The sequence below is a fragment of the Martes martes genome (assembly GCF_963455335.1).
Source record: "Martes martes genome assembly, chromosome: 8".
NCBI classification, from domain to species: Eukaryota; Metazoa; Chordata; class Mammalia; order Carnivora; family Mustelidae; genus Martes; species Martes martes.
Window position 1 is genome coordinate 50,235,659 of NC_137895.1, and position 26,866 is coordinate 50,262,524.

General features: G+C 36.5%; 1 protein-coding gene across 1 annotated transcript in view; it reads left to right on the top strand.

Annotated features, from left to right (window-relative positions):
• Positions 1 to 24,368, top strand: part of TMBIM4 (transmembrane BAX inhibitor motif containing 4) — a 29,733-nt gene extending 5,365 nt beyond the window's left edge. Inside the window, exons 2-7 of the mRNA XM_080812503.1 lie at positions 8,959 to 9,067; positions 10,515 to 10,620; positions 13,280 to 13,313; positions 15,186 to 15,303; positions 22,738 to 22,783; positions 23,331 to 24,368. Of these exons, the coding sequence (XP_080668629.1) occupies positions 8,959 to 9,067; positions 10,515 to 10,620; positions 13,280 to 13,313; positions 15,186 to 15,303; positions 22,738 to 22,783; positions 23,331 to 23,537 (620 nt within the window). The 3' untranslated portion in view covers positions 23,538 to 24,368. The remainder of the gene's footprint in view (positions 1 to 8,958; positions 9,068 to 10,514; positions 10,621 to 13,279; positions 13,314 to 15,185; positions 15,304 to 22,737; positions 22,784 to 23,330) is intronic.
• The last annotated feature ends 2,498 nt before the right edge of the window (positions 24,369 to 26,866 follow it).

Below are 26,866 nucleotides of genomic sequence, written 5' to 3' on the forward strand. Positions count from 1 at the left end.
TACTGCAAGAACACCCAGGGAATTAGAACTCCTGGTTATGGCATAGATACCAGAGGGGAAAATGAGGGTCTCTGCTGATCCCAAAGGTGATAAAGAAAGAGAATCAGTTACTTCAGGAAAGGACAGGGATAGACAACTTCAGCTAGTGCGGCAAATTACATTTCTGTGGAGGTGGTATCAGATGTGTGAATAGAAGGCAGTTATTAGAGAAATCTTATTGAGTTAGGATACTGCCATTTAGGAAAATTTTGAATCATTAATATTCATTTAATAGGTACACTACATTTTTTTTTAAATTTTATTTATTTATTTGACAGAGAAAGATCACAAGTAGGCAGAGGCGCAGGCAGAGAGAGAGGAGGAAGCAGGCTCCCCGCTGAGCAGAGAACCCGATGTGGGGCTCGATCCCAGGACCCTGAGATCATGACCTGAGCCGAAGGCAGAGGCTTTAACCCACTGAGCCACCCAGGCACCCGATACACTACATTTTTTTAAAAACTACATTTTATTGAATGTAAAGGAAGCGAGGAAATAAAAGTTTTGGAAGTCTCAGTTGCTGTCCTTAAGGCATTAGTTGGGTTGGCCAGTGGTCAAACTAATCTGTGATAGCAACTAAATGAAATTCTAAAGTGCCAAGTCTGGAGGGAATTTAGGGAAGGAAGTGAGAGTGTGTGAACCAGAATCATCTAGGCAAGCTTAAAGGAGGAAGTAGAATCCCTGTGGAGGACTGGTTTGGATATATAAATGCTGAAAAAATTTTGTAATAACAATACTGTTATTTTCTCTGGAATTACAGTCCCTAACATAATATACACATATGTTTTACCAGAAAACTAAGTTTCCAAACACTTGTCTAAAATAGCATAGTTCTTTGCAGTGAGGCTGGGGGACTAGAAACCGGGTTTCATAATCCCTAGGTGAATGCTCTTTCCACATGTCTGCATATGCAGATTGTTTTTAAAGAAATAATTGCCTTATACTTGATTTACCTCCGTAGGTCTCATGTCACTATAAGATTGCTGCTCAAATACCAGAAACTCAATAATTCATGAGTATTTAAATAATGCAGGAGCATTTTACTTAGGAGCTCTGATAATTGGGCTGGTGATTAAGCTGACTATGTCCGTATTAAAAAACTGGTTCTCATCTGTCTCTGGTTCTTTACTAAATAAATGGTAAAACAAAGTGAACCTTCCCCCTGACTTTTAAAGCAAATTAAGTTTTTTGTTTGTTTTTTTTTTAAAGCAGGTTAAGTTAGCTAACCTAATGCCTTAAGGAGAACAACTATGACTTCAAAACTTTTATTTCCTTACTGCCTTTAGATGCAGTAAAAAGAGATTCCTTTAAAAATGTAATGTGTGTGAGGGGCGCCTGGGTGGCTCAGTGGTTTAAGCCTCTGCCTTCAGCTCGGGTCATGATCTCAGGGTCCTGGGATCAAGCCCCGTGTCTGGCTCTCTGCTCAGCAGGGAGCCTGCTTCCCCCTCTCTCTGCCTGCTTCTCTGCCTACTTGTGATCTCTCTCTCTGTGAAATAAATAAATAAAATCTTTAAAAAAAATGTAGTGTGTGTGTTTTCTGGGAAATACTTTTGGAACATGTCATTACTCATTGGTGGAAAGCACAAACCATGAAGCTACAGGAAAGTTATGTGAGAATGAATTTCTTTTTTTTTTTTTTTTGAGAATGAATTTCTGAGTAAGTCTCTGTCTGAGCTCTTTACAGTACCAATTAACCTAGTTTATGTAACTAGTTGTAATATATATGTAACATAGTAGTCTGTTAAGCTAGTCTGTTTTAGCTATATGTATATTTGTGAAACACTAAAACATACTATTTTATAGACTCAGAAGCACAACATTATAATCTTTGGGATGATACACGTTACTACAACTTATTTTCATTTACAGTTTTTTTTATTTAAAAAAAGTACATGTAGCTTTATCATACTCTTTAACTACAGTGGTCTTTCATAGTATGTATGTACTATAATTTATTTAATCATCTCTTGATAGATTATTTAGGCTGTTACTTTTTTTAAAATTTCTTCAAATAGTGTTCAAGGGAAAATCTTCTCATATTTTTGTGAATTTCTGCAAATATTGCTCTAGGATAAATTTTTAGAAGTGAAATTATAGGATCATAAGAGTATGTGCACTTTAAGTGTGATTGATATCATCACCTCCCCTCCAAAGAGACTGTACCTGTTGACTCCTGACAAACAATATATGAGGGTACTTTTTTGCACCCTCACCAACACGGAGTATCATCACACTCTTTCATATTTGGCAGTCTGTTGGATCAGGGGTTGGCAAACATTTTCTGCAAATAGCCAAATGGTGAATATTTTCAGCTTTGTGGGGCCATGAGGCCTCTGTTGCAACTAGTCAACTCTACCTTTGTAGTGCAGAAGCAGCTGGAGATGATACATACATGATATGTACATGGGAGCACTAGTGTGCCCCAAAACATTTTACTTACAAAATCTGGTGGTGGGCTCCAGTTAGTCCAGGAGCCTTAGTTTGTTGACTCTCCTGATCGGTAAAAAATATTGCCTTGTTTTAATTTGCATTTCTTTAGCTCTGTAAGTAAAGTTGAGCATTTTCCTTTATTTTCAAAACTATTGGGCCTTGTACTGATATTAAGGATATAACAGTGACCAGACAACATTTCAGTCTTTATGAATTGTAATTTGGCAGCAGTTTAAGTAAGGAATGGTCAGGGAACGCCCTCTTAAAGGAGGTGGCAGTTGTGATGAGAAGCAGCTAGCTACATTTATTAGCGATCTATTGCTTTATAAAAAATTACCCTCAAACTTAGTAGCTTAGAACAACACATAGTTATTGTCTCACACAATTTCTGAGAGTCAGGATTCTGGGAGAGGTTTGACTTGGTTCTGGCTCAAGGTGTCTCATGAGATTCTAGCCAAGATGGGGACTGTAATCAGCTGAAGGCATGAGTGGACTGGAGGATCTTCCTGAAAATCTTCCTCATGTGGATGTTGACAGAAGGCCCCTCAGTTCTTTGCCACATGACCTTCTTCATAGGCCCCTGTGTGTCCTCATGGCATGTAACCTGGCTTCCCCCAGAGCATGTGATGCATTAGAGAGCAACGAGGAAGCCACTGTGTCTTTAATGAACTAGTCATGGTACTTACGCACCATCACGTCTCCCTTCTTGTATTCACTTGAAGCAAGTTACTAAGTCCAGTCCACACTCCAGGGGAGGGGATTTAGGCCCCACCTTTAGAAGGTAAGCGTCTAATAATTGGTGGGCCTGTTTTAAAATACCACAGCCTTTCCTCTGGTCACAGATTTTTCTGTTTTCCACCTGCAAGGCTAATACCCTCTAAAAGTCTTATTCCAGTATAGCCTCAGTGCAAGATCCAGAATTTTTGTCATCTAAATAAATTTCAGATGTGGAGGAGGCCCCTTGGGTGTAGTTTCTTAAATATATCTTCTGAGTATCCTCGGAACTAAAGAGACAAATTGATCTGTATCCACACACCTAATATCTGGTGGTTGGACAGGCATAATGTGATGGTATTTTTTCCAGTAAAATTCCTCAGAACGTTTTTGGGTTTCCCGTGGTGCTTCTTGAGGTTCATTCTGGTAGATAAAAGCCACACTGAGAAATGTCTTAGAGTGAGCTTAGAGGAGTGACAGCTTCCTCAAGCTTCTCAGAAGCCTTGTTGTTTGAATGGTTTTTCTGAGGTGCAAAATTGGATATTTGTGAGGTTTTAACAAAGGATTTTACAATCACATCCTCTGTCTCTGCTCTTGCATTTTAGTATAAGCAGCAAGAGGCCAGCAAGTACCTTCAGTACTTTGTCTGGAAATCTCCTTTAGTTTGAACCCACACTTCGTTAGGTACATTATCTACTTTCTGTGTTCCCACAGGTAACAGTGTTGCTATTTTTTTTTTTTTTTTGCCAGTACAAAACAAGGATTTTCTTACTTACCTCCAGTTTCCAATAAGGTTTTCCTTGCTCTCCTTTAAGCTGTGACCCACAGCTTCCTCAAAGGTATCATCCTTCTATAAACAGTTTTTTCAAGTTTTGAGCTTGTACCTCAAAGACCTGCCATCTTCCACCTACTGCCTGATTCCAAAGACTCTTCCATATTTTAGATTTTTGGTGCAGCAGCACCCTACTTTCAGGTACCAAGGTCTGAATGAGTTTTCTATTGCTGTGTGACAAATTACCACAAAATGTAGTGGCTTGAATAAATAATTTTTTAAATCAGTTTTTAAGAGCCAGGCATCTTACTTATTCTAGATTAGGATTTGTCATAGGTTCTAGTCAAAATGTAGGCTGGGGCTGAAGTCAACTGAATGATACACTTCCAAGAATTCTCACTCACATCACTATTAGCAATAGACCTTCTTCTCACTGGCTTTTGGCAGGAGACCTCACTTTACCACTTGGTGGATCTTTCCATAGTACTACTTGAGTTTCCTCACAACATTGGCAGCTGGCTTCTCCTGTAGCATTCATTCTCAGTGGGGCCAATAATGGCTGCCAAGAGGATGAAAACTGGTTCTTGAGGTGGAGAGCAAAAAACCTTCAGATTTTACAATGGTTTGTAGCCTTCTGAAGAACCATGATACATAAACAGATGTACAGTATGTTTGTGCCATTAAAATTTTATTGGAGGACTATTGGGGAAATAATGTCCAGAAGGCTCCTTAGGTACACAGTGAAAAAAGTTGAGAAACAATGCCATAGAGTGAGTCTTCTAAGAAAGAACAAGTAGGTAGCTATATTACTTTTTTCTTTTAACTGAGGTATTAAAAAATTGCCATTTATGACTATTAGAAATAATACACATTGTCACTGCTGCCGTATTCTTTTTGTTGGAAGTGAGTCCCTTGAAGGGAGTGTCAAAAACTGTCGATGTTTTAAACTACCATTCCATGTAAAGAAGGACACAGGCATTCCAGGCAGGGGAAACAGCAAAGGCAAAGGCCCAGACAAAGAAGGAGTTGGCATGCTTGCTGAACAGAGAGGTAGTTAGTGTGGGTAAAGCTAGTGAGGAAAGGAAGAGTGGTTGGTGTGAGATGAGGTTATATCAGGTAGGGCCTTGTAGACCTCAGAGCTTTTAATTTTATTCTAAGTGTTTAAGCAGGGAGTCACATGACATCGTTCATTTTATAAAAAGATCACTCTGACCACTGTGTGAAGGATGTGGGACAGGAATGGAAGCATGGAGACCAATAAGAGGACCGTTTTAGTAGTAGGTGACAGCTCCTACAGCCTGTGACTAGAGAGGTAGCAGAGACCAACGAGGTGGACCTGTTGTACTTTATAAGTGAAGGCTCCAGTAGTTGTGGATAGTTGGAAGAAGGGAGGCAAATCAGAGATGATGCCCCCACATTTTTGGTGTGGGGAATGTTGGTGCTGGTTACTGATGAGAAGCCTGGGAGAAGGATAGATCTGGGTAGAAATGAAGAGTTGCTGTTCTGGCCATGTTAAGTTTGAGTAGAAGAAAAGAGGCAATAAAAGTAGCAGGGGGAGAGATCAGGATTCAAAAAAAATTGAAAGATAATTGCTGTTTGGTTTATATTCTTTTCCTGTTGGCTCTTTTATTTTGCTCTGTGAGCTAAGTATGTATAGCCTGTGCCACGTTTTGTATTAGTTATTCAAAATGGGTGTCCCATGTTGCTTTTCCTTTGGATCTGATTTAAGGTCCTTTTAAATTTAATTTTTATTTTTTAAAGATTTATTTATTTTAGAGAGCAAGAGAGTGCACATGCCCACATGCACGTGGGGGAAGGGGCAGAGGGAGAGGGAGAATCTTAAGCACACTCTTCACTGAGTGCAGAGCCTGATGGGCTCCATCTCACAATGCTGAGATCATGACCTGAGCTGAAATCAAGAGTCAGAAGCTTAACTAACTGAGCCACTTAGGCACTGCTAAGGTCGTTTTTAAAAAGTGTCTAGAAATCTAGAATATTGGCATAAGGATTATTTTTATGAATATGAATTTATTGGCTTAGCACAGATTTCTTTAATTTTTTTAATTTTTAAAAAGATTCTATTTCTTTGACACAGAGAGAGAGCACACAAGCAGGGGGAGTGGCAGGCAGAGGGAGTGGGAATAGCAGGCTCACCACTGAGCATGGAGCCCGATGCAGGACTCAATTCCAGGACTCCGGGACCATGACCTGAACCAAAGGCAGATGCTCAATGTCCAAGCCACCCAGGCACCCTTCTTTAATTTAAAAAAAAAAAAAAAGATTTTAAGTAATCTGTACACCCAGTGTGGGGCTTGAAATTACAACCCCAAGATCAAGAGTTACATTCTCTACTGACCCAGCCAGCCAGGTGCCCCAGCTTAGCACAGGTTTCTTTAAAATGTTTTTCTATTGCAAAAGTAATAAATATTTACTGGTGATATATAAAGAACACAGATTAGCAAAGAACTGAACATGCAAACCATCTTCAGTCATGTTGCTCAGAGAAAACCATTATTAATACCTTAATGTATATTCTTCCACACTTTCATTACATATGCACTTGTGTGCACACAGCCATATCCAAATAAACATTAAATATACTATTTTGAACTCTGGAACAGTTCCGTGAAATGGTAAAAATTAACATTAACTTTCACTGCTTAATTGAGAAAATATATGGAATAGGTTTGAGTTATGTGAGGTACATAATATGGTATCAAAATTAAATGTATGTTTTTTTTGCAGTCTGGAAAATCCCTTGAGGGAATAATAATTTGGCCTTTAGTTTAATAATTAAATTTGCAGAAAGATAGCCCAAATAACATTGTCCATGACAGTAATATGTGCTTTTCTCTGCTCTTGTGAGAAAGGTGGAAATGACCTTCCACAGCATGCAGACATCAGGGCCTTTTTAAGAAAGTAAGTTATAGATCTATGGAGCAAATTAGTCCTATTTGTATCCTTTCCGTTTAAGTCATATACCTATGTGTAGGCCAGAATACACATGATAATCAGTGTTACTGTGAGTCGTTGGTTAAATTATATGCTCAGTAAAACCTGTTTAAGACATCAGGGAACATTCACTGTATATTTTGGAAAAGGTACCAGACGGAAACATTAATTAAGATTTAATTTGGGGTCATTTTAAGGATTAAATCTTTGGTATTTAGGAAAATTCCTTTATTCTCATAGAATATTTATTACTTGATATTTAGCTGACCTGCCATCAAAGTACTTCATCCTCACTTGGGAAGCTGGGTCTAGTAGGGATTATTTTCAAAGAGAACATTTATTGTATGGGCATTGTCATGACAAGCAAGAAATGATGTTTCATCTGGTTTGTTGGGTGAAAGTCATTTAACAATTTTTTTTTTTAAGATTTTATTTATTTATTTGACAGAGAAAGAGCACAAGTAAGCAGAGTGGCAGGGAGAAGCAGGCTCTCTGCTGAGCAAGGAGCCCAATGTGGGGCTCGATCCCAGGACCCTGGGATCATGGCTCAAGCTGAAGGCAGCTGCTTAATTGACTGAGCCACCTGGGCACCCCCATTCAACAATGTTTTTACTGCCTCTCTAAGCACAGTCGATGCTCTACAAAAGTTATGTGGCTCCACTATTGTTCTAGAGTAACACAGTCGAGTGGCAAAATTTACCTTTCATAAATTCAATACAAATTATTTAAAAGTGAATAAAATGTACTGAGCATTGTGTGCCATCCACTTGGCTGGGTGTTTGGGGTACAAAAATGAGTGAGATGTGTTCCCTGTTATTAGGGAGGTTTTTAGTCTTTAGAGTTTAATGAGAGTTAATGGCCAGTAGGCTTATTAATTATAAAATGAAGCAATTAGATGTATGTTCAGGGTCTCCTGGAACAGAAGGAGCATTTAATTCGGACTGGGGAAATGAGAAAGGCTGAATGTTGAAAGATTAGCAGCTAAGGGGGTGAGGGGAGAAGGATGTTATTATCAGTATGTGTACATAGAGGAGGTGGAAACAATGTCTTTTTTTCTGAAATTGGTGGTGAGTTGGGTGTTCACCTTATTTATATCATCTGTATGGCAGATGACTTTACTAAGTTTTTTAATCGTTAGGCCCTAGAGTTGATTTACGGATGTTAATAATAAAATACACTGAAAGTAAGAATTTCTTTTGTGTAGAAGAAACTAGAGGCAGAGGTACTATATGTGAGAAATAAAAGGAGGTGAGTAAAAGTAAGTTTATATATTATTTGCCTTTTAGGGATAAGTTTTCATTTTGAGGAAGCATTTGTACTGTTTGGAAATTTGGATTTCTTTTTAAAATTTATGTCTAATCATATGTCTTCTCTTCCTGGTTTTCAGTCTCAAGATAGATTTGTTATTTAGAAATGTTCTATTTTTAATCTTTTTGCTTTGTTGTATGGTGCTGTGTACAAATATGTGTTTTATACTTTTTATTTTGATGAAAACATTTTCTTTTTTTTTTTGAAGTAAGCTCTGCATCCAACAGGGAGTTTGAACAACAACCCCAAGTGCAAGAGTCATATGCTCTACTGACTGAGTCAGCCAGGTGCCCCCGCTGAAAACATTTTCATTATGGGCTATTAATTTTTTTTTAAGATTTTACTTATTTATTTGATAGAGAGCACAAGCAGAAGGAACAGTAGGCAGAAGGAGTGGGAGAAGCAGGCTTCCTGCTGAGTGGGGAGCCTGATGCAGGGCTCTATCTCAGGACCTTGGGATCATGACTTGAGCTGAAGGCAGATGCTTAACCCACTGAGCCACCCAGGGGTCCCAGGGCTATTAATTTTTTTTAAACTCACGCTTATTTATAATTTGTGATTTCTTTGGAAGTGTCTTTTTTGTTTTTTTTTTGTTGTTGTTTAGTTTAAGTTGTAGACTACATTACTTGGATTGAGATTTAAAGATTATATATAAAAGTTTAATGTTTCTAAGAAGAGATTTGATCTTGCTGTTCTATGATAAATGCTTAAGAAAATAATCATGTATAATTATTTTTCTTTTTCAGCCTTTCTAAGAAAAGTCTACAGCATCCTTTCTCTCCAAGTTCTCTTAACTACAGTGACAGCTGCTTTTTTTTTATATTTTGAGTCTATACGGACAGTTGTACATGAAAGGTAAGCTGATGATTCTGAAATCTTTCCAGCTGCTGCTTATGATCGAAAGGCCATATTATAAGCAAAGTTCTTTTCTTTTTTCTATTAACTCCTGAGGTTAGGATGTAAAAAACATTACTCTAACATTCATTATTAACTCTTACACAGAAGACTAGTTTTGAGAAAATGTTCTTGCAACAATATATACATATTTCTTTTCTTTTTTCTATTAACTCCTGAGGTTAGGATGTAAAAAACATTACTCTAAGATTCATTATTAACTCTTACACAGAAGACTAGTTTTGAGAAAATGTTCTTGCAACATATTATTTACCTCTGAACTTTTTAGCTTACAGTTTTATAGGTTTAAACCTACATCTCCTCAGGTAGTAGTAAGAATTTTTACTGTATGCAACTAGTTGAAGTTTTATTTATTTATTTGTTTTTTGCTTTTATTACACCTATGCCTAGTCCCCCAAGTCCCAAGCCTAAGACTGCTTGAAAAATAAAGGTACTTAATAAATGTATATGTAATTTTTTTTAATGTTGGCTCATGACTAAGATAATTTCACTGAGAAATTTCACTGATAAAAAGGAGCTTTGTATGGTTCATCCCCAATTTGTTTAGAATCTGACCTCCAAAATAATGATTTCCATGGCTAAAAGTTATATAGATTTTGTATATTAAAGGAAAAATAAGGAGTGAATATTTTCCTGGAAGTAGACAATTTCTATCATCCCTCCCCCTACAGAAAAAATGAGTTTGCTCTTTGGGCTCAAGTTCTTTAATTTAGATTACATTTAGTAAATGTATATAAAATTTATTTACTGTTTAATAGTTATTCTTTATTGTATTTCTGTTAAAAAACAGTATGGTAATTGTAAAAATTATTCAAATACGATAGAAGTTCATGAAGTAAAAAGGAAAAGTCTTCCTTATTCATTGTGGGCTCTTTTCTTTGTCTTGCTCTCCTCCCCAGCTCACAGCCCTCAAATTCCCTGAATAGAAAAATCATTTATTTTGACAGTTTGGTGTCATTCCTTCCAGATTTCCTTTTCTTACCTTCACAAACAAATAAAACATTTTATTAAATTGGTTATTACTATTTTATTAAATTGGTCAATTTTATTAAATTGGTTAATACTATTTATACTATTTTTAAGGTTATTTATTTATTATTTATTAACTTATATTTATATTATTATAATATATAAAATATATTTATTTATATTATTAATTAATTAATTATTTGACAGAGAGAGAGAGATCACTAGTAGGCAGAGAGAGAGAAGGGGAAGCAGGTCCCCCACTGAGCAGAGAGCCCAATGTGGGGCTTGTTCCCAGAACCCTGAGATCATGACATGAGCTGAAGGCAGAGGCTTAACCCACTGAGCCACTCAGGCACCCAGGCACCCCACTATTTATACTGTTTTTAAACTTAAAAATGTTTTCAATTTTGTCTTTCAGTCCTGCCTTAATTTTGGTGTTTGCCCTTGGATCTTTGAGTTTGATTTTAGTATTGACTGTAAACAGACATAAGCATCCCCTTAACCTGTACCTGCTTTTTGGATTTGTGAGTATTTTGACAATATCTTTTACTTTAGCGTTTATTTCTGTTTTAACTTTATTTATTTAATTGAATGCAAATACATATATAATAGTAGCAGAACAAAATCAATGTTTTTAATAAATATTTTAGGAAATTACAATTAATTTTAGAATTTTTAACATTTGTCAGTTTTAGAGTTTTTTTTTCTGTGAATAATGGTATAGTAGAAAAAAATAATGAGGTGGGATCTCATGACCTGGCTTTGATGCTTCTGGTTATGTGACATTTGGCAGGGTGTTTAGTCTTTCTGTACTTAAGTCTGCTTATATGTACAGTGAACATGTTGAAGTGGATTATCTCTGTGATACTTTGGACCCCTAATATTCTATGATTTTCTTGGGAAAAAATTGTAGCCTTAATTTCATAGACCTTAAAGTAAAATCTTTATGATTAATTCCTCAGTGTTATTTTTTATCTTAGTACTCTGTTCTTTTAAAGGACCTCTTTGCTCAATCGATGTGCTCTACTAATATGTTTTAAAATCATGAGTGGGGAACTTCACTTTAGGTCATGTCTATTTAGATATTTGTGAAAATGAAAACCCAAACCACTGTGTATAAAAACCCAATCCTGTAATATGACCAGAATAGGTTGGTAAAGCTCAAGTTATATGTTTTTTAAATTATTTTTCTTGTTCTCTTATCCAGTATGACTTTGGGTTCTAACCAAAAATTTACTTCAAAATATTTCAAACTAATATTAATGATATTTATAGTCAAATAAGAGTGAAAATGCTATTTGCTAGATTCAGTTGCTTTAATCTTAAGAAAGTTTATGAATTCTGGTAACAAGTTTATATTAATATGATGAAAGAAAAACTCATGATTTCAGAAATTTCAATTATAGGAAAGGTTATTCATTTAAATCTTAGGTTCTTTTGTTTCCTGAGTACTGTTTTGGGGTGGTGTTATGTTTTCCTAGTATTACCTTTTCTCCTGTTCATCCTCTCCTGTTTCTTTTGGATACTTGAGTATGGGGTAGGATTTCTTACCTAAAATCATGTCACAAATACCTAGAATGAAGTTTAATTTTATTTTTCCAGAAAAAAACATATTTCTGCCATCTTTTGCTACCACTTCCCTGACACTGTCAACAACATTATGACAAAATATTGCCTCCACATCCATGTACAATTTCTAATGCCATTTTTGCTCTAGTTTTGATAGGTTTCTTGATTTTAGGTGGGGAAAGATAGAAGGAGTGCTTCTACCAAGAGTATGAGTACATAGCCACTGATGTTACTTCTGGCTTTGCCTTTATGATATGATCTATCAGGTAGTTGGTAAAATCTAACTAGAGTAAGCATTTATTAATTTTTTTTTTTTTTTTTGAGAGAGAGAATGTGTGAGAGCGGGGTGGGGGCAGAAGGAGAGGGAGAGAATCTCAGGCAGACTCCATGCTGAGCATGAAGCCTGAAGTGAGGCTTGATTTCTGGACCCTGAGCTCATGACCTGAGCTGAAATCAAGACTTGGACACTTAACTGACTGAGCTACCCAGGCGTTCGTAGAGTAAGCATTTAAAACAAAATAAAGGTATGTAGTTAAGGAGAAAGAGAAACTAGAGGATAAAAATTCAATATCCCTTAATCTTTTATTTGGGATATGAGTTCAGCTACGTGTGACATGGGTGAAACAAGATGGTTTACTTCTCTTTCATGTAAAAATGTTCATGATTGTGTAGTGAAGTTGTTTGGGGCTCAGGCACCTGCTATGGTTCAAGGACTCATGAAGCAGTATATGGCATAAGATAGCTCACCGCCATAGCCATATGCCCTCCAGTTATTTTTAAAAATGAGAAGAGAAAAGGGAGAGCAAGCCCTTTTGCTTTTTTTTTTTTAAAGATTTTATTTATTTATTTGACAGAGATCACAAGTAGGCAGAGAGGCAGGTGGGGGTGGTGGGGGGAAGCAGGCTCCCTGCCGAGCAGAGAGCCCGAGGTGGGGCTCGATCCCAGGACCCTGGGATCATGACCTGAGCCGATGGCAGAGGATTTAACTCAGTGAGCCACCCAGGCGCCCCAGCCACTTTGCTTTTAGTACTTGTACCCCTCCCCACGCACATTCTGTTGGCTAGAATAAAGTCCTATGACCAGAGGTAGCTAAAAGGAAGGCTGAGAAATATAATGTTTAATCTGAATAGCTATGTGTCCAGGTGAAAGTTCTGTTACTAGGAAAGAAAGAGAATGAACACTGGGAGGCAGTTTCAGGACTGCCACACTAAAGTGCTACATAAATATTTTATTCTTCCTATGTTTATGTGTGAAATTGAAGTTTTATGAACGTGCATATCATTTGCAGTTTCATTTTTACTTACACAGAGTGAGAAAAATAGAATTTCCCATACTATTTCTGTATCTTCCTGCTACAAGTATAAAAAATCTAGTTAGGGTTTAAAGAGTGATAGGATCACTCTTAGAATCTAAGTCTTCTCACTCAATACACTGAGGTCTCATTTTCATTACGGTAGGCGTATCATGTGTCCCGTGTAATTCACAAGGCTGCTTTGAAGCTAAAGAGAGATCATACATATGGAATCACATGGAACTGTTAGAAATTAGAACATGTACATGACATAGCGTAAATGTTATGTGCATTTATGTAATTTTAGTTTCTTTTTTTTTTAGACGCTATTCGAAGCTCTGACTGTGGCCTTTGTTGGTAAGTCATAATTGTGCTTCTGTATGTTACAATAACGTTTCAATGTAGATAAATCTTGAAAGGTGTTTGAGACTAAAGCTTAATATCATGGGATATCACATTTCAAATACATAGCATAAGATGAAGAATTCGTAAAATATATGCAAAATTAAATGTTTATACTTAGTTCAACTAAGTGGAAAAGAACTAGGAAAATAATGAGAATAATATGCATGTGTGTTTATCCATTTATAAAAACAAGACAACTGTAGCTAATCTTTTCCCCCTAATTTAGAGGGATCTCAAAGGAACCGATAAAATATATTTTGAGCCATGTATCATCAATACAGAGCCCAGCTTCTCAAATTGTGCCCTGAACTGTGCTTTATTATATAGTCTCGTATTTCATCAGATGGCCCCATAAGAAACTTGGTAATTTCTACTGTATATTTTATGTTAAATTTGTATTTGAAAGGAAATATGTGTTATAATTGATGTACCATATGTAATGTCTCAAGTAAAAAATTTCATGATTTATTAACAATAAATATTCAGATTGTCTCAAAATGATTAACCTGGGGTACAAAAAAGGTTAGAATGAACTATTAACTGTCAATAACAGTAAATTGCCAATTATTATGTTTCATATATTTATCTTTTCCTTTTGTCATTACTGCTTTTAACCTTTCTATGTCAGTTTTATTAAATCTATATATTATTTGGTAATTCGCTTATTCCTTTTGTAAAGGAACTGTAATATAAGTAACAATAACTCTTAAATAGATCTGAAATTTTTCAGCATAGAAAGGAAGTGTTATTAATATTTACTTATTAATGTTACTATCTATTAATGTTATCATCAAGTCCATCTCTGTCCTTCTTGGCTCCCACCATTTGTAAAAGATAAAGGAGAGAGATCTATTTCAGAGTTATTGGAATTGGGGGTAGAAATACATAGATGGGATAATCTGAGAACATTATTTTCCTCATTAATTATAATACCCCTTCCACCTAATCCTACACGTAAATTGTTGACAAGCAAAATCTCTTGTTTTTTCATTTCTGCATTCACTTTCCTAATCCTGTTCAGGAATGTAGTATTTAGGAATAGAATTTAAACCTTGACAGATTAAAAATTATTTAAATGGTTTTGGGTTCAAAGCACTTAACTTCCTTTAAAGGGGTTAGGATGTAGCCTTTTTTAAAAATGCTAAGCAGTTGTATTACAATTAAAATAGACACAGTCAATCTAGATGTTCATTCTAAAAAGTGAGAAGGGAATTTGGTGTGTATTTGAGAAACCCCCAATTATGTATGCATTTTTGGATGTAAAGCAGTTAGTGGTTGGTTCCTGTTCTCTGCAGGATTGGTGAATGGCAACCTTGCCTAGATTCTTTGATTGGACCGATGAATTGGGTATGCAATTAACCAGGTGATTGCTAAAATTGCTGCTACTGCCCAGAGATTCCCAGCCAGTCATAGGACTCAGAGTCATCCCTATTGATATTTAAGTCATAAAGAACAGTCACCACAGATGGTAATAAAATGAAGCGGGGACAGAGATAGATGAGAGTCATTCTACCATATCCCTCAAACTCCAGACATATCCCTCAAACTCCAAACCTGCTGGCTCTGTCCTACCTCTCCAGTCATTTCTTTAGCTTCATAATAATGTGACCACCTTATTTTGTGTGAATGACTGTTTATTGCAGTATGAGTGTGGTTTTACTGTATCAGTACTAAAGGCTGAGTAAAGAATCTTTTCATAATTAATTTTATTCGCAAGTAGTACAGGAGCAAATAATAGCATTTCTGTTAAATGCCAAGGAAAAAGCTGTTTTATATAGAGTATGTTTAAATGCATTTTTAATCAGTGTTTTTTTAATTTTACAGTTACTTTCTATGATGTATATATTGTTCTGCAAGCATTTATACTGACTACTGCTGTATTTCTTGGTTTGACTGTGTATACTCTGCAATCTAAGAGAGATTTCAGCAAATTTGGAGCAGGGTAAGTTATATATTCATGGCTATGATAGATAAATATCTTTAACATTATAGGTCATCTTAAGAGAAGGGCTGTACCTTTAGCTTTGGATATTGTCTTTTAAAATGGAAAGTGATGAGGGGCACCTGGGCGGCTTAGTTGGTTAAGTGCACAACTCCTGATTTTTGCTCAGGTCATGATCTCATGGGTTTTGAGATGAATGCCCGGGAGTGGGGCTCTGTGCTCAGTGGGGAGTCTACTTGAGATTCCCTTTCTCCCTCTCCCTTGGCCCCGCCCCCCCCACTCGTATTTCTCTCTCTCTTGGTGTGCACTCTCAAATAAGTAAATCTTTAAAAAAATAAAAATAAAATGGAGGGTGATGAGAGGACATCTCTCTGAGTACCAACTAAAGCCAGGCTCTATACTTTCAGAACATAAAAGGAGATGGAAGGTGGCTTTGAGTCATTTGCTTCCACTCTATATTGAAAAGGAAGGGAATGCCCAAAAAAATCTCCCCAGTTTTCTAGAGAGGCTAGGCTTGTATGCTCTATGAATGCTATGGAACTTGCCTACATCATTTAGGTCTTTGTCTTAACATAAATGTGTACCAAGACCATCCACTTCTTGTGGCAGAAACAGGGTAAATGACCCAGGTGATGGTGATATCTGCATGAACTTTAAAAACTTCTTGGGGCGCCTGGGTGGCTCAGCGGGTTAAGCCTCTGCCTTCGGCTCGGGTCATGATCCCAGGGTCCTGGGATCATCGAGCCCCACATGGCTCTCTGCTCAGCAGGGAGCCTGCTTCCTCCTCTCTCTCTGCCTGCCTCTCTGCCTACTTGTGATCTCTGTCTGTTAAAAAAAAAAAAAAAAATCTTAAAAAAAAAACTTCTTGACCTATGTAGATTAACCTGTATCCTTCTTCAAACTAGTAAATATACAGGGTGAAGCTTTTTGTTAGGATAATGATACAGTGTTGCCCTCACCTGGTAAGAATGTGTATACTCCTTTCTACGCTCACAATGGCTTCCTGTTGACGCTTAGTCAACATTTGTTCTTTTTCCTGTTACAACACTAAAAATTTACAAAAGCTCTTGCAAAACATTTTTTCATCCCCTTTCCCCCGGTAATCCAGATTACCAGAAATCTCTGTTGCGATAAAATATAAGTGGTCAGCCAACACTAACAATTGTGCAAGATGCTTAACTAGTTGTATTAGAATGAAGTGTGATGTCGGGAGAGTCAGCAGTTTTTTTACTTCCTGCTTTTTGTGTTTTGGAGGGGATACACATTCATGTGGTATATATGATGGAAGATTTGCTGTTTGCTTCTTCCCATCCATTCTAGTATAGTCTCTAGAAATCCCATTCTAGTAAACAATCTTGCCTATATTTCAGTCTCTTCATAATAATATTCTTTCTTTTTGGGGCACCTGGGTGGCTCAGTGGGTTAAGCCTCTGCCTTCGGCTCAGGTCATGATCTCAGGGTCCTGGGATTGAGCCCCACATTGGGATTTCTGCTCAGCAGGGAGCCTGCTTCCCTCTCTCTCTGCCTGCCTCTTTGCCTATTTGTGATCTCTGTCTGTCAAATAAATAAATAAAGTCTTAAAAATAAAAATAATAATAATAATCTTTCTTCTTATTTTAGCTGAAACTTGATTCCTCCTTGAGAACACTGTTCTCTAGCTGCTCATTCTCCCACACCCTGTGTAGTTTTGGGTGAGGGGTTAGTATTGAAAACTGCGCCAGTCTCCTTGTGTTTTCATTATTTCCTTAGCATGCTGGAAATTCGTGCTTTAAGGTTTATGTTTTAACATTTGAGTATCTGGGTATACATTTCCCAATCTTCCCCATTACTGCCACTGATTCCCTTTGTTCAAGCCTCCCTCTTTTTTTTTTTTTTTTTTTTTTTTTAATTTTAATTTTAAGTAACCTCTGCACCCAGTGTGGGGTTCAAACTCTGAACTCAGGATCAAGAGTCTCAGGCTTTTCCACTGAACCAGCCAGGCGCCCTAGCCCTTCCTCATTCTTTAAAGACTTTAGCATCGAACCACATGTGAGGCCCATCTGTCGCCTTGGCTTCTCAATGTGTCTGGAGCTCTTCTTGAGCAACTTTTCATTTCTCTGCCATGGCTGCATTGTGGAGCTTGTTGCCACTAGAGATTGTTGCGCTGAAGAAATCTTAAATGCCAGTGACTGACTTACTTTCTTACGCCTTCTACTGGCTCTCTCATTTCTTTGTGCCCACAATACCTCTCTATTGTGCTTGTTCCTTAACAGCTGCTATTGCTGTGATCGACTTCTTCCTCAGACCTGGTGGTCCCCTGTCTTGTGCGGGCATCCAGAGAGTAGGGTAAAACCTCAGATACGTTATAGTTCCTAGTACCACCTTCCCCACACTCCTTGGTGCAGTTTAAGTATGAAAAAGTAAGTCCTGAGTCCATTTTAATCCTGAAGGACCTATACTATGTGGTGGCATGATACTTCATTCTAAGTAGGTATTCCAGATGTATCCAGAGAAATTCTGTGGCTGTTCCAGCATGAGAATTGACAGCTGGAACCTCACCATGCCCTCAGTTCACCGTGTATGACTACAATACTATGTATACTTAATATCTGATTTTATTTTTGTGTTGTTAAATAACATATTTTCTTGTTATCAGTCCCATAATATTTACTGTGAGATTCATTTTATGATACTTGGTAAATGTTCTTTGAAGAGAATCATATATTGTGCTGCTGTTGGACGAGTGATGAACGTCAATCACGTCAAGTTGGTTGATAGTATTGTTTAAGTGTCCTGCACAGTTCGTAATCTCTGCACGCTCATTGTGTCAGTTAATGTCAAAGCAATATTGAAATTTCCAACTACAATTATGGATTTAGAGTATGATTCTCTTACCATTTCTGTAAGTTTTGCTTCATGTTATTTTGAAGTTCTGTTTTTAGATGCATAAACAGTTAGGATTGTTATGTCCTTTTGATGACTCCTTTGTCATTTTGAAGTAGTTGTCTCTGGTAATATATTTGTCCTGAAACTTACGTTATTAATATAGCTACTCCAGCTTTCTTTTGATTGCATTAACATGGTATATCATTTTCCATCCTTTTATTTTTAGCTTCTTTGTAGCTTTGTAGTTAAAATAGTTTTCTTATAGGGAGCATATGGTTGGCTCTTGCTTTTTTTTTTTTTTCTCCTTATCCAATCTGATCATCTCTGCTCTTAGAATGTTTTGACCACTGACATTAAATGTTATTATTGATCTGGTTGGATTTAAGCCTCCCATCTTGCCATTAGCTTTCTTTCTGTTTGTCCCATCTGTTCTTTGTACTTCTTTTCCTCTCTTTGGATTATTTGATTTGATTTATCTCCTTTATTAGTTATTAGCTATAGCTCTTTTAAATAAGCATTACTCTAGGTTATACTGTATACTGTAAACAGTATACTGCTTGCCTGCCTGCCTGTCTGCCTTCCTTCCTTCCTTTCTTCTTACTCCAGATTTTTTTTAGTTTTTTTATTTAAACGATCTCTACAACATGGGGCTAGAACCTATGAGTTGCATGCTCGATGGACTGAGCCAGCCAGTTGCCCCTACAGGGTGTGTGTGTGTATTTTTATATACGTGTGTGTGTGTGTGTGTGTGTGTGTATTTTATATATATATATATATATATATATATATATATATGGGGCACCTGGGTGGCTCAGTCATTAAGCATCTGCCTTTGGCTCAGGTCATGGTCACAGGGTCCTGGGATTGAGCCCCGCATTGGGCTCCCTACTCAGTGGGAAGCCTGCTTCTCCCTCTCCCACTCCCCCTGCTTGTGTTCCCTCTCTCTGTGTGTCTGTCTCTCTCAAATAAATAAAATCTTAAAAAAATACATATATATGTAAGATTTTATTTATCTGTCAGAGAGAGCGAGCATAAGTAGAGGGACATGCAGGCAGAGGGAGAAGCCTTGCTGAGCAAGGAACCAGATACAGAACTCAATCCCAAGACTTTAGGATCATAAGCTGAGCCAAAGGCACATGCTTAATTGACTAAGCCACCCAGGCATCCCTATATATCTTTAGAGCACCATAGTCTGCCTGTAAATAATATACCATTTTCTGTAGAGCATAGTTACATCTCCTCTTCCCTACCTTTGTGCTATTGTTGCTATAACTTTTAATTCCACATATAGTATACACCTTATATTACTATTTTTGTTCTAAACATTAAATTCTTTTTTTTTTATTTTTAAAGATTTTATTTATTTATTTGATAGAGATCACAAGTAGGCAGAGAGACAGGCTGAGAGACAGGCAGAGAGAGATGGGGGGAGCAGGCTCCCTGCTGAGCAGAGAGCCCGATGCAGGGCTCGATCCTGGGACCCTGGGATCATGACCTGAGCTGAAGGCAGAGGCTTTAACCCACTGAGCCACCCTGGTGCCCACATTAAATTACCTTTTTTTTTTTTTTTTTTTTAATGGCAGTCCAAAGAAATCCATCTCTCTTATAAGAACTTTGTCAATCTTCCATTTTATGGCTGACATTTGGTATCATTGAGGCTTATGGTTTTGGTTTTTGTTTTAATTCTGCCACTTACAGTATTGCGCTATTTATGAATAGGGATTAGGTTACCCTTCATTATGATGCTGATGTTACGGAATTGTAAGCTGAGAATGACTTTCTGAAAGTGTTTTTTTTTTTTAAGATTTTATTTATTTATTTGATAGAGATTACAAGTAGGCAGAGAGGCAGGCAGAGAGAGAGGAGGAAGCAGGCTCCCTGCTGAGCAGAGAGCCCGATGCGGGGCTTGATCCCAGGACCCTGGGATCATGACCTGAGCCGAAGGCAGAGGCTTAACCCACTGAGCCACCCGGGCGCCCCATTATCTTTTAAAGAGATTTAAAAATAGTTGAAGTGTTTTATGTTCACCCACTACTTTGTCATTTCTGTTCTCCATTTCTTTTTGTCAATCTACTTTTCTATCTTGTATTTCCTTCTGCCTGAACGATTTCCTTTTAATGTTTATTTTATTTTGAAAAGATTTTATTTATATATTTATTTTAGAGGGGGGTGGAGCACACATGCACATAAGTGGGGGGGGAGGGGCATAGGAAGAGGGAAAGAGAGAATCTTAAGCAGGCTCCATCCCAGTGAGGAGCCTGATGGGAAGCTCGATCTCATAACCCTGAGGTCATCACAACATCAGCCGAAACCAAGAGTCAGACGCTTACCAACTAAGCCACCCAGGTGCCCCCTTTTAATATTTCTTATAGTGCTGGGTGGTGTCTTGATCTCAGCTGTTGCATGTCCGAAAAAAATCTTTATTTCAACTTTGGTTTTGAATTTGTTATTTTTGCTGAGTGTAGGATTCTAGGTTTTTTGTGTTCTTTTTTATTTTTCTGTTTTCAGTATTTCAGATGTCATTCCATAGTATTCTGGTTCATATATTTTCTGACAAGAAGTCTTTTTTCTTTATCTTTGTTCTTTGTACATCATGTCTTTTATCCTCCAGCCACCTTTCATATTTTCTAAATAATTTGATTAACATTTTTAGTAATTTGATTATCATATTCCTTGGTGTGGTTTTTTCATGTTTCTTCTGGCCCTTGGATTTATCAGTTTAAAGTTTTCACCAAACTTGGAACATTTTCAGGAATTGTTTCTTCAAACATTTTTATGTACCCCTTCATTCTCCTCTCTATTGAGACTTCAACATGTATGTTAGACTTCTTGATGTTGTCCTGTGGTTCATGGGATGCTCAGTTTACCCCCCCCCCCCCCCGTTTTCTCTCTGAGATTCATTTTGGTCAATTTCTGTTGCTGTTTTCAGTTTGATAATCTTTTCTTTTTCAGTGTCTATAAGTCCAACCAGAATATTTTTCATTTGACATATTTTTCATTTGTGGAAATTTAATTTGTGTCTTTTGAAAATATATGTCTTCCATTTTTCTTCTCATGATGATGCTTTCCTCTACCTTCCTGAACATATGGAATATTTTTTTTTAATGTCATTGTTTACTAATTCTATCATTGTGTCATTTCTGAATTTGTTTCTATTGACTAATTTTTCTTATTGTTATAGGTCATATTTCCTTGTTCTTTTGCATGCCTTATGATTTTTTATTAGATGCTGGTCATTGTAAATTTTATATTGTTGGGTAGTGAGTTTTTTTGTTTTCCTTTAAATATGTTGGTTTTACTCTTCTAGAAAGCTGTTATGTTCCTTGGAAACTGTCTGAGCCTTTTGACGCTTGCTTTTACATACTTGTTAGGTGGGTCCAGAGCAACATTTAGGTGAGGGCTACTCTGGCCACTCTATTGAGACAGTAACTTTCTAAGAATTATTCAAAGCCCCACGTCTTAGGAAGTCTTTCCACTTTGGCTGGGGTGAACATGAACTATTCCTGGCCCTGTATGGTCTTTGAGGATTGTTCTGCCTGCTTCTCCATGGTGTTTCTTCCCACAGGCTTTGTCACTTCTTCATATATGTGCCTTAATCTGTGCTCAGCTAAGAACTTCAAGGGAATTCTCTGCATATCACCAGAGCTACCTAGCTCTCTTTATAGCTTTCCCCTTTCTGGAATTTTGCTCCACAAATTCTAACCCCCATGGCCTCTCTGACCTCTGAATTCTCACCATCTCAATTCAGGGAGACTGTGGGGTTTCATATGGGTTGTCATGATCTGGAAACACTTTCTAGCTGGGTCAGGTACAGAGCTTACCTTCCTTGCTTCCCTTATCTCAGGAATTACTGTATTGTGCTGTCTGCTGTTCAGTCATAGGTGTTGTGTGGTTTTTATGTAAGGAGGGAGGGTAAATTTGACCCCAGTATTTCCTTGTGGGCTGAAGCAGCAGGTGTGTGTTTGGGCTTGTAAGACATATTTGATAACAAAGGACTGATTGCTTGTGTCCTTTGTCATATATTTATACTATATATTATAATAATTATACATTATATATAATATATATGAGTGGTAACTCATTATACCAGTGGCAAATTTATTATTTGTGTATATTAATTTCTATAATACATTAAAGTAAAATAGGGAGTACATTGGGGACTTTAACAGATATGCATGTTCACAGAATAATTTGCTGTTGTTATTTGGTTTAAAAATGCAGTTATCTTTCATTTGTTCATGTATATATTTTCTAGAAGTCTTCTAGGTCCTTGTCTTAAAATGCTTCTAGTGATATTTCTGCTTATATCAATATTTTCTTTGTATTCCAGTCAAAAACTTTAAAAATGGTACTTTCAATTAGTTTTGTTCACCATAAAAACAAATGTTGAGCAGATGGCTGTTTTTTTAGTTTCTGAGAATTTTGTAGTATTCATTATATGTTTATGAACTCTTATATTTTACTTATTCTTTGGCAAATACCAGGATGGATTTATTTCTTCAGTAAATGTTACATCACATAGCTTGTAAAGGAGCAATATTCTAAATTACTAATATTTTGTTTTTATAGACTGTTTGCTGTTTTATGGATTTTGTGCTTGTCAGGAATCTTGAAGGTAAGTTGTTTTAAATTGGTAACTTGAACTATGATTCTGGCCATGTCACTATAAATAATCTCAAAAACTGTAAGAGGTACTCTTATGCTAGGACACTTAGTTACAATTATCTGGAACATTTTTATATAGAATTGTGAAAAATAATCTTAAAAACATCAAAATCTTATGTTAATATTATTGATTGAGAGAAAGATGAACATGTGACTTAAATTACAGAGAAAGAGGCCCTCACTTGTAATTACTAACCTCCCAGTGGCACACACAATTCTGAAAAAGAAATATATTTTTAAATAATTTATATTTGGAATGCTGCTGTTCAGTGTTGTGGGTAATGGCATAGAAAGGATATAATGAATTCATCCATTCGTCTTTACATCCAACAGAAATGAGGATGAACCTGCCTTGTCTTTTTCTACTTTTAACATTTGCATTCCAAATTGTAAAGCATTATTAAATATGTATATAGCTATATATAACTCAAGAGCGAGTAACTTAAGTATTCTTAATAGGGTTCTTAAATATAAACTTATTAATTTCTTGCCTATAGTTATTTTTCTATAGTGAAACAATGGAGTTGGTCTTGGCTGCCATGGGAGCCCTTCTTTTCTGTGGATTCATCATCTATGACACACACTCATTGATGCATAGGCTGTCACCTGAAGAGTATGTATTAGCTGCCATCAGCCTCTACTTGGATGTCATCAACCTCTTCATGCATGTGTTGCGGTTTTTGGAAGCAATTAATAAAAAGTGATTGAAAGCAGTATATGGAAACTGATTCATTAATAAAGGTTGAGATAAAATTAACTGTTAAATACTTCTGTGACTTCCTTCGTATGCTATGTACTTCTGAGCTATTATATAGTATAATAGTAGTATCTGTATTACTTGTATAAAAGGGATTATAATAATTCTGATTATGTGTAATATATTAAATATGTGATACAATTACTAGATTATATACTAATAATATAAATCTTACTATTCTTTATTGTGTCTCATTTCTAAATCCTTGATTTGGATTCTCAGGAGATATCAAAATTCTGTTTTTCAGTTTTTTCAATCCTAAATTTGCCATATGTAGATTGTTTATCTGCAATTGAAAAATAATTTCCTGGGTAGATTAGAATGTCAGTTTATCTGTGTCTAGTGATTTTATCTAAATTTTTTCTTAATTAATGTTAGATTTGATTTTGATTTAAAAGTACTGGTATTCTTACCATTAGAAAGTATATGGGGTGCCTGGGTGGCTCAGTGGTTTAAGTCTCTGCCTTTGGCTCAGGTCATGGTCTCAGGGTCCTGGGATCGAGCTCCGCATTGGGCTCTCTGCTCAGCGGGGAGCCTGCTTCCCCCTCTCTCTCTGCCTGCCTCTCTGCCTTGTTGTGATCTCTCTCTCTGTCAAATAAATAAATAAAATCCTTTAAAAAAATTATAAATTTCTTTCTACTAGAAGATTTTGATCTTATTTATTATTTAGAGAGGAAAATGTATAAAAGATAAATTCCATCAACTTATTCAGCATTATATTAAAATGTGATTGACATTTCATTATAAAATGATGTATTAAAAGTGTGACGTCTTCTTGAAAGTTAGATATTTTGACATAAAATTGACTTTATTAGTTTTTTTAAACTACAGGTTCTGTATAGAAATTATAACAGTGTACCAGTGGCCAAGCAAACTTTCACAAATTCCTTCACTGTATTAGTTTGCTAGGCTGCCATTAACAAAGTACTACAGACTGGGTGGCTTCAACAGAAATTTATTTCCTCACAGTTCTGGAGGCTAGAAGTCTGAGATCATAGTTTGGTTTCTTCTGAGATCTCTCTCTTGGCTGGTAGATGGTCATCTTCTCCACGTGTTTTTATATGGTTTTCTCTCTGTACTTGTCTGTATCCAAATTTCCTCTTCTTAAAAGGACACAAGTCATTTTAGATTAGGCCCTACCCTAATGACATCATTTTACCTTAATTACTTATTTAAATACCCTGTCTCCAAAAATGGACACATTCTGAGATACTAGAGGTTAGGACCTTGTAACAGTCTGAATGTTTTTTGTCTCTTCCCTTGCCCCCTCGCCAGTTCACATGTTGAAACTTAATGACAGTATGGTAGTATGAGGAGGTGGGTCTTCTGGGTCATGCCTAGGTCCTGAGGATGGACCTTTCATGAATGGGATTTGTGCTCTTACAGAAGTGACCCCACAGAGATCCCTTACCCTTTCTGTCACATGAGGTAGTGAAAAGACACAGTCTTCAAACTACGGAAAGAGCCTTTAGTCACTGAATCTACCAGCACCTTGATCTTGGACTTCCTAGCCTCCAGGACTGTGAGAAATAAATTTCTGCTGTTTCTAACTAGCTCTAGTATTTTGTTGTCGCAGCCCAAATGACTAAGACAGACTTCGTTGTCTTAATTTTGGGGAGCACAACTCGGCCCATAACACCCACTAAGCATCATTCTCCAGCCATTAAGTTGAAGTAAATTAATAATATAGATTTAGCCTTTGGTGAATTTTAGATGCAAATTTGACTCCATCATTATCAATTAATTGTTGAATCCTCAGTTGCATGGTGTTATACTCAAGTTTAACATAGCATAGTGGGTAAGAACATTTAAATTGGAATCCTTACTGTGCAACGAACTGGTGATGTGACTTTTGGCAAGTTACTTATCCTTTCTTAGGTCTTTTGCCTCATCTTTATAATGAGAATCATAATACCTACCTTACTGGACTACTGTAAGGAATAATTGAGATGAATGTGTCATATAAACTAAGTGCTTAGTTAATGGCAGCTACTGTTAATTCTTATAGGCAGTCCAAAAGCAGAATGCACTGAATTGTGACTAAAGATAGTAAATAAGCAAACGCATATTTGACATTTAAAAAATGTAAAACAATGCCATTCTTTTTCATTAAGGTTTTTTTTGGTTTGGAAAATAGTTTTTTTTTAAACAAAAATAATATAGACATGTAATTCAGTTATCTTTTTTAAAGGAGTTAAATTTTAAAAAATTGTTTTAATTTCTGATGTGACAAATGATGAATTTCTAAGATTGTAAAGAGATCACAAGACCAAGAAGTTTGAAAACCACTGATGCAGACTATTATATTCTGTCAGTGAACCATAATTATTTGTACTTTCTCCTGTTGAAGAATTTTATAGGGTTCCTTCTTTTTTACTGGCAAAATCAGTGCTGCTGGGTTTGTCCCTATGTGTCCCAGTGTGCACAGATACTAGTTTGCCTAGACAGCGGGATATACCTAGGAGCGGAATTGCTGGATAAAGGGTACATACAACTTCAATTTCTAATAAAAAGTAAAGGTGAATATATGCAGACTCCAGAAATATATTAAAAAGTGGAATTAGCAGGACTCGGACAGAGTGATCAACAACTCCACACGCAAGGTACAAAGTATAGCCAGAAGTAGGAAGAAAACAGAGAAAGAGCAGTATCTGAGAACTGTTTGTATGGAATGTAATTTTGCGAAAGGCCCAGTGGACTCTGCCTGCCTGCCTACATTTTTTCCTGCGGGCCTCCCCACACCACACTTTGATCCACTTGATGCACTTTGGGGGATTAGTAGTGTCAGCAGCCAGCTGTGGGCCTTTTTGGAACAGTTGGGAATTTTGCTTATTCATCTTTTTTTTTTTTTTTTGGTATTATGGATTTTATTTATTTTCATTGAAACATATTTACAATATACCTTTTACATTAATTTTTTAAGGGAAAGCAGGACAAAACCTAGGATTTAGAGCAATCAAGATCAATGAGAGCCTGCTTATGTGTATTTCCAGCAGTATCATGAAGTTAGAGGGGTAACTGCTTAAAAGGGCTGTGTATGGAATGACATCAATAGTTTCAAATGTTACACATAGTAAAAATAAGGATATTTTAGTCCATTAAAATTTATTGGCTGTTTTTGAAGAGCAGTTTCCATGTCATGGTAGAAGATTCCAGATTGCAATGAATAAACAACTGGATCCAAAGTAAAGGAGAAAATGTGTACATAATATATTCAATAAAATGGATTATGAAGAAAATGGGGGTTAATTAGTAAAAAGTGGAATACAGGGAGTA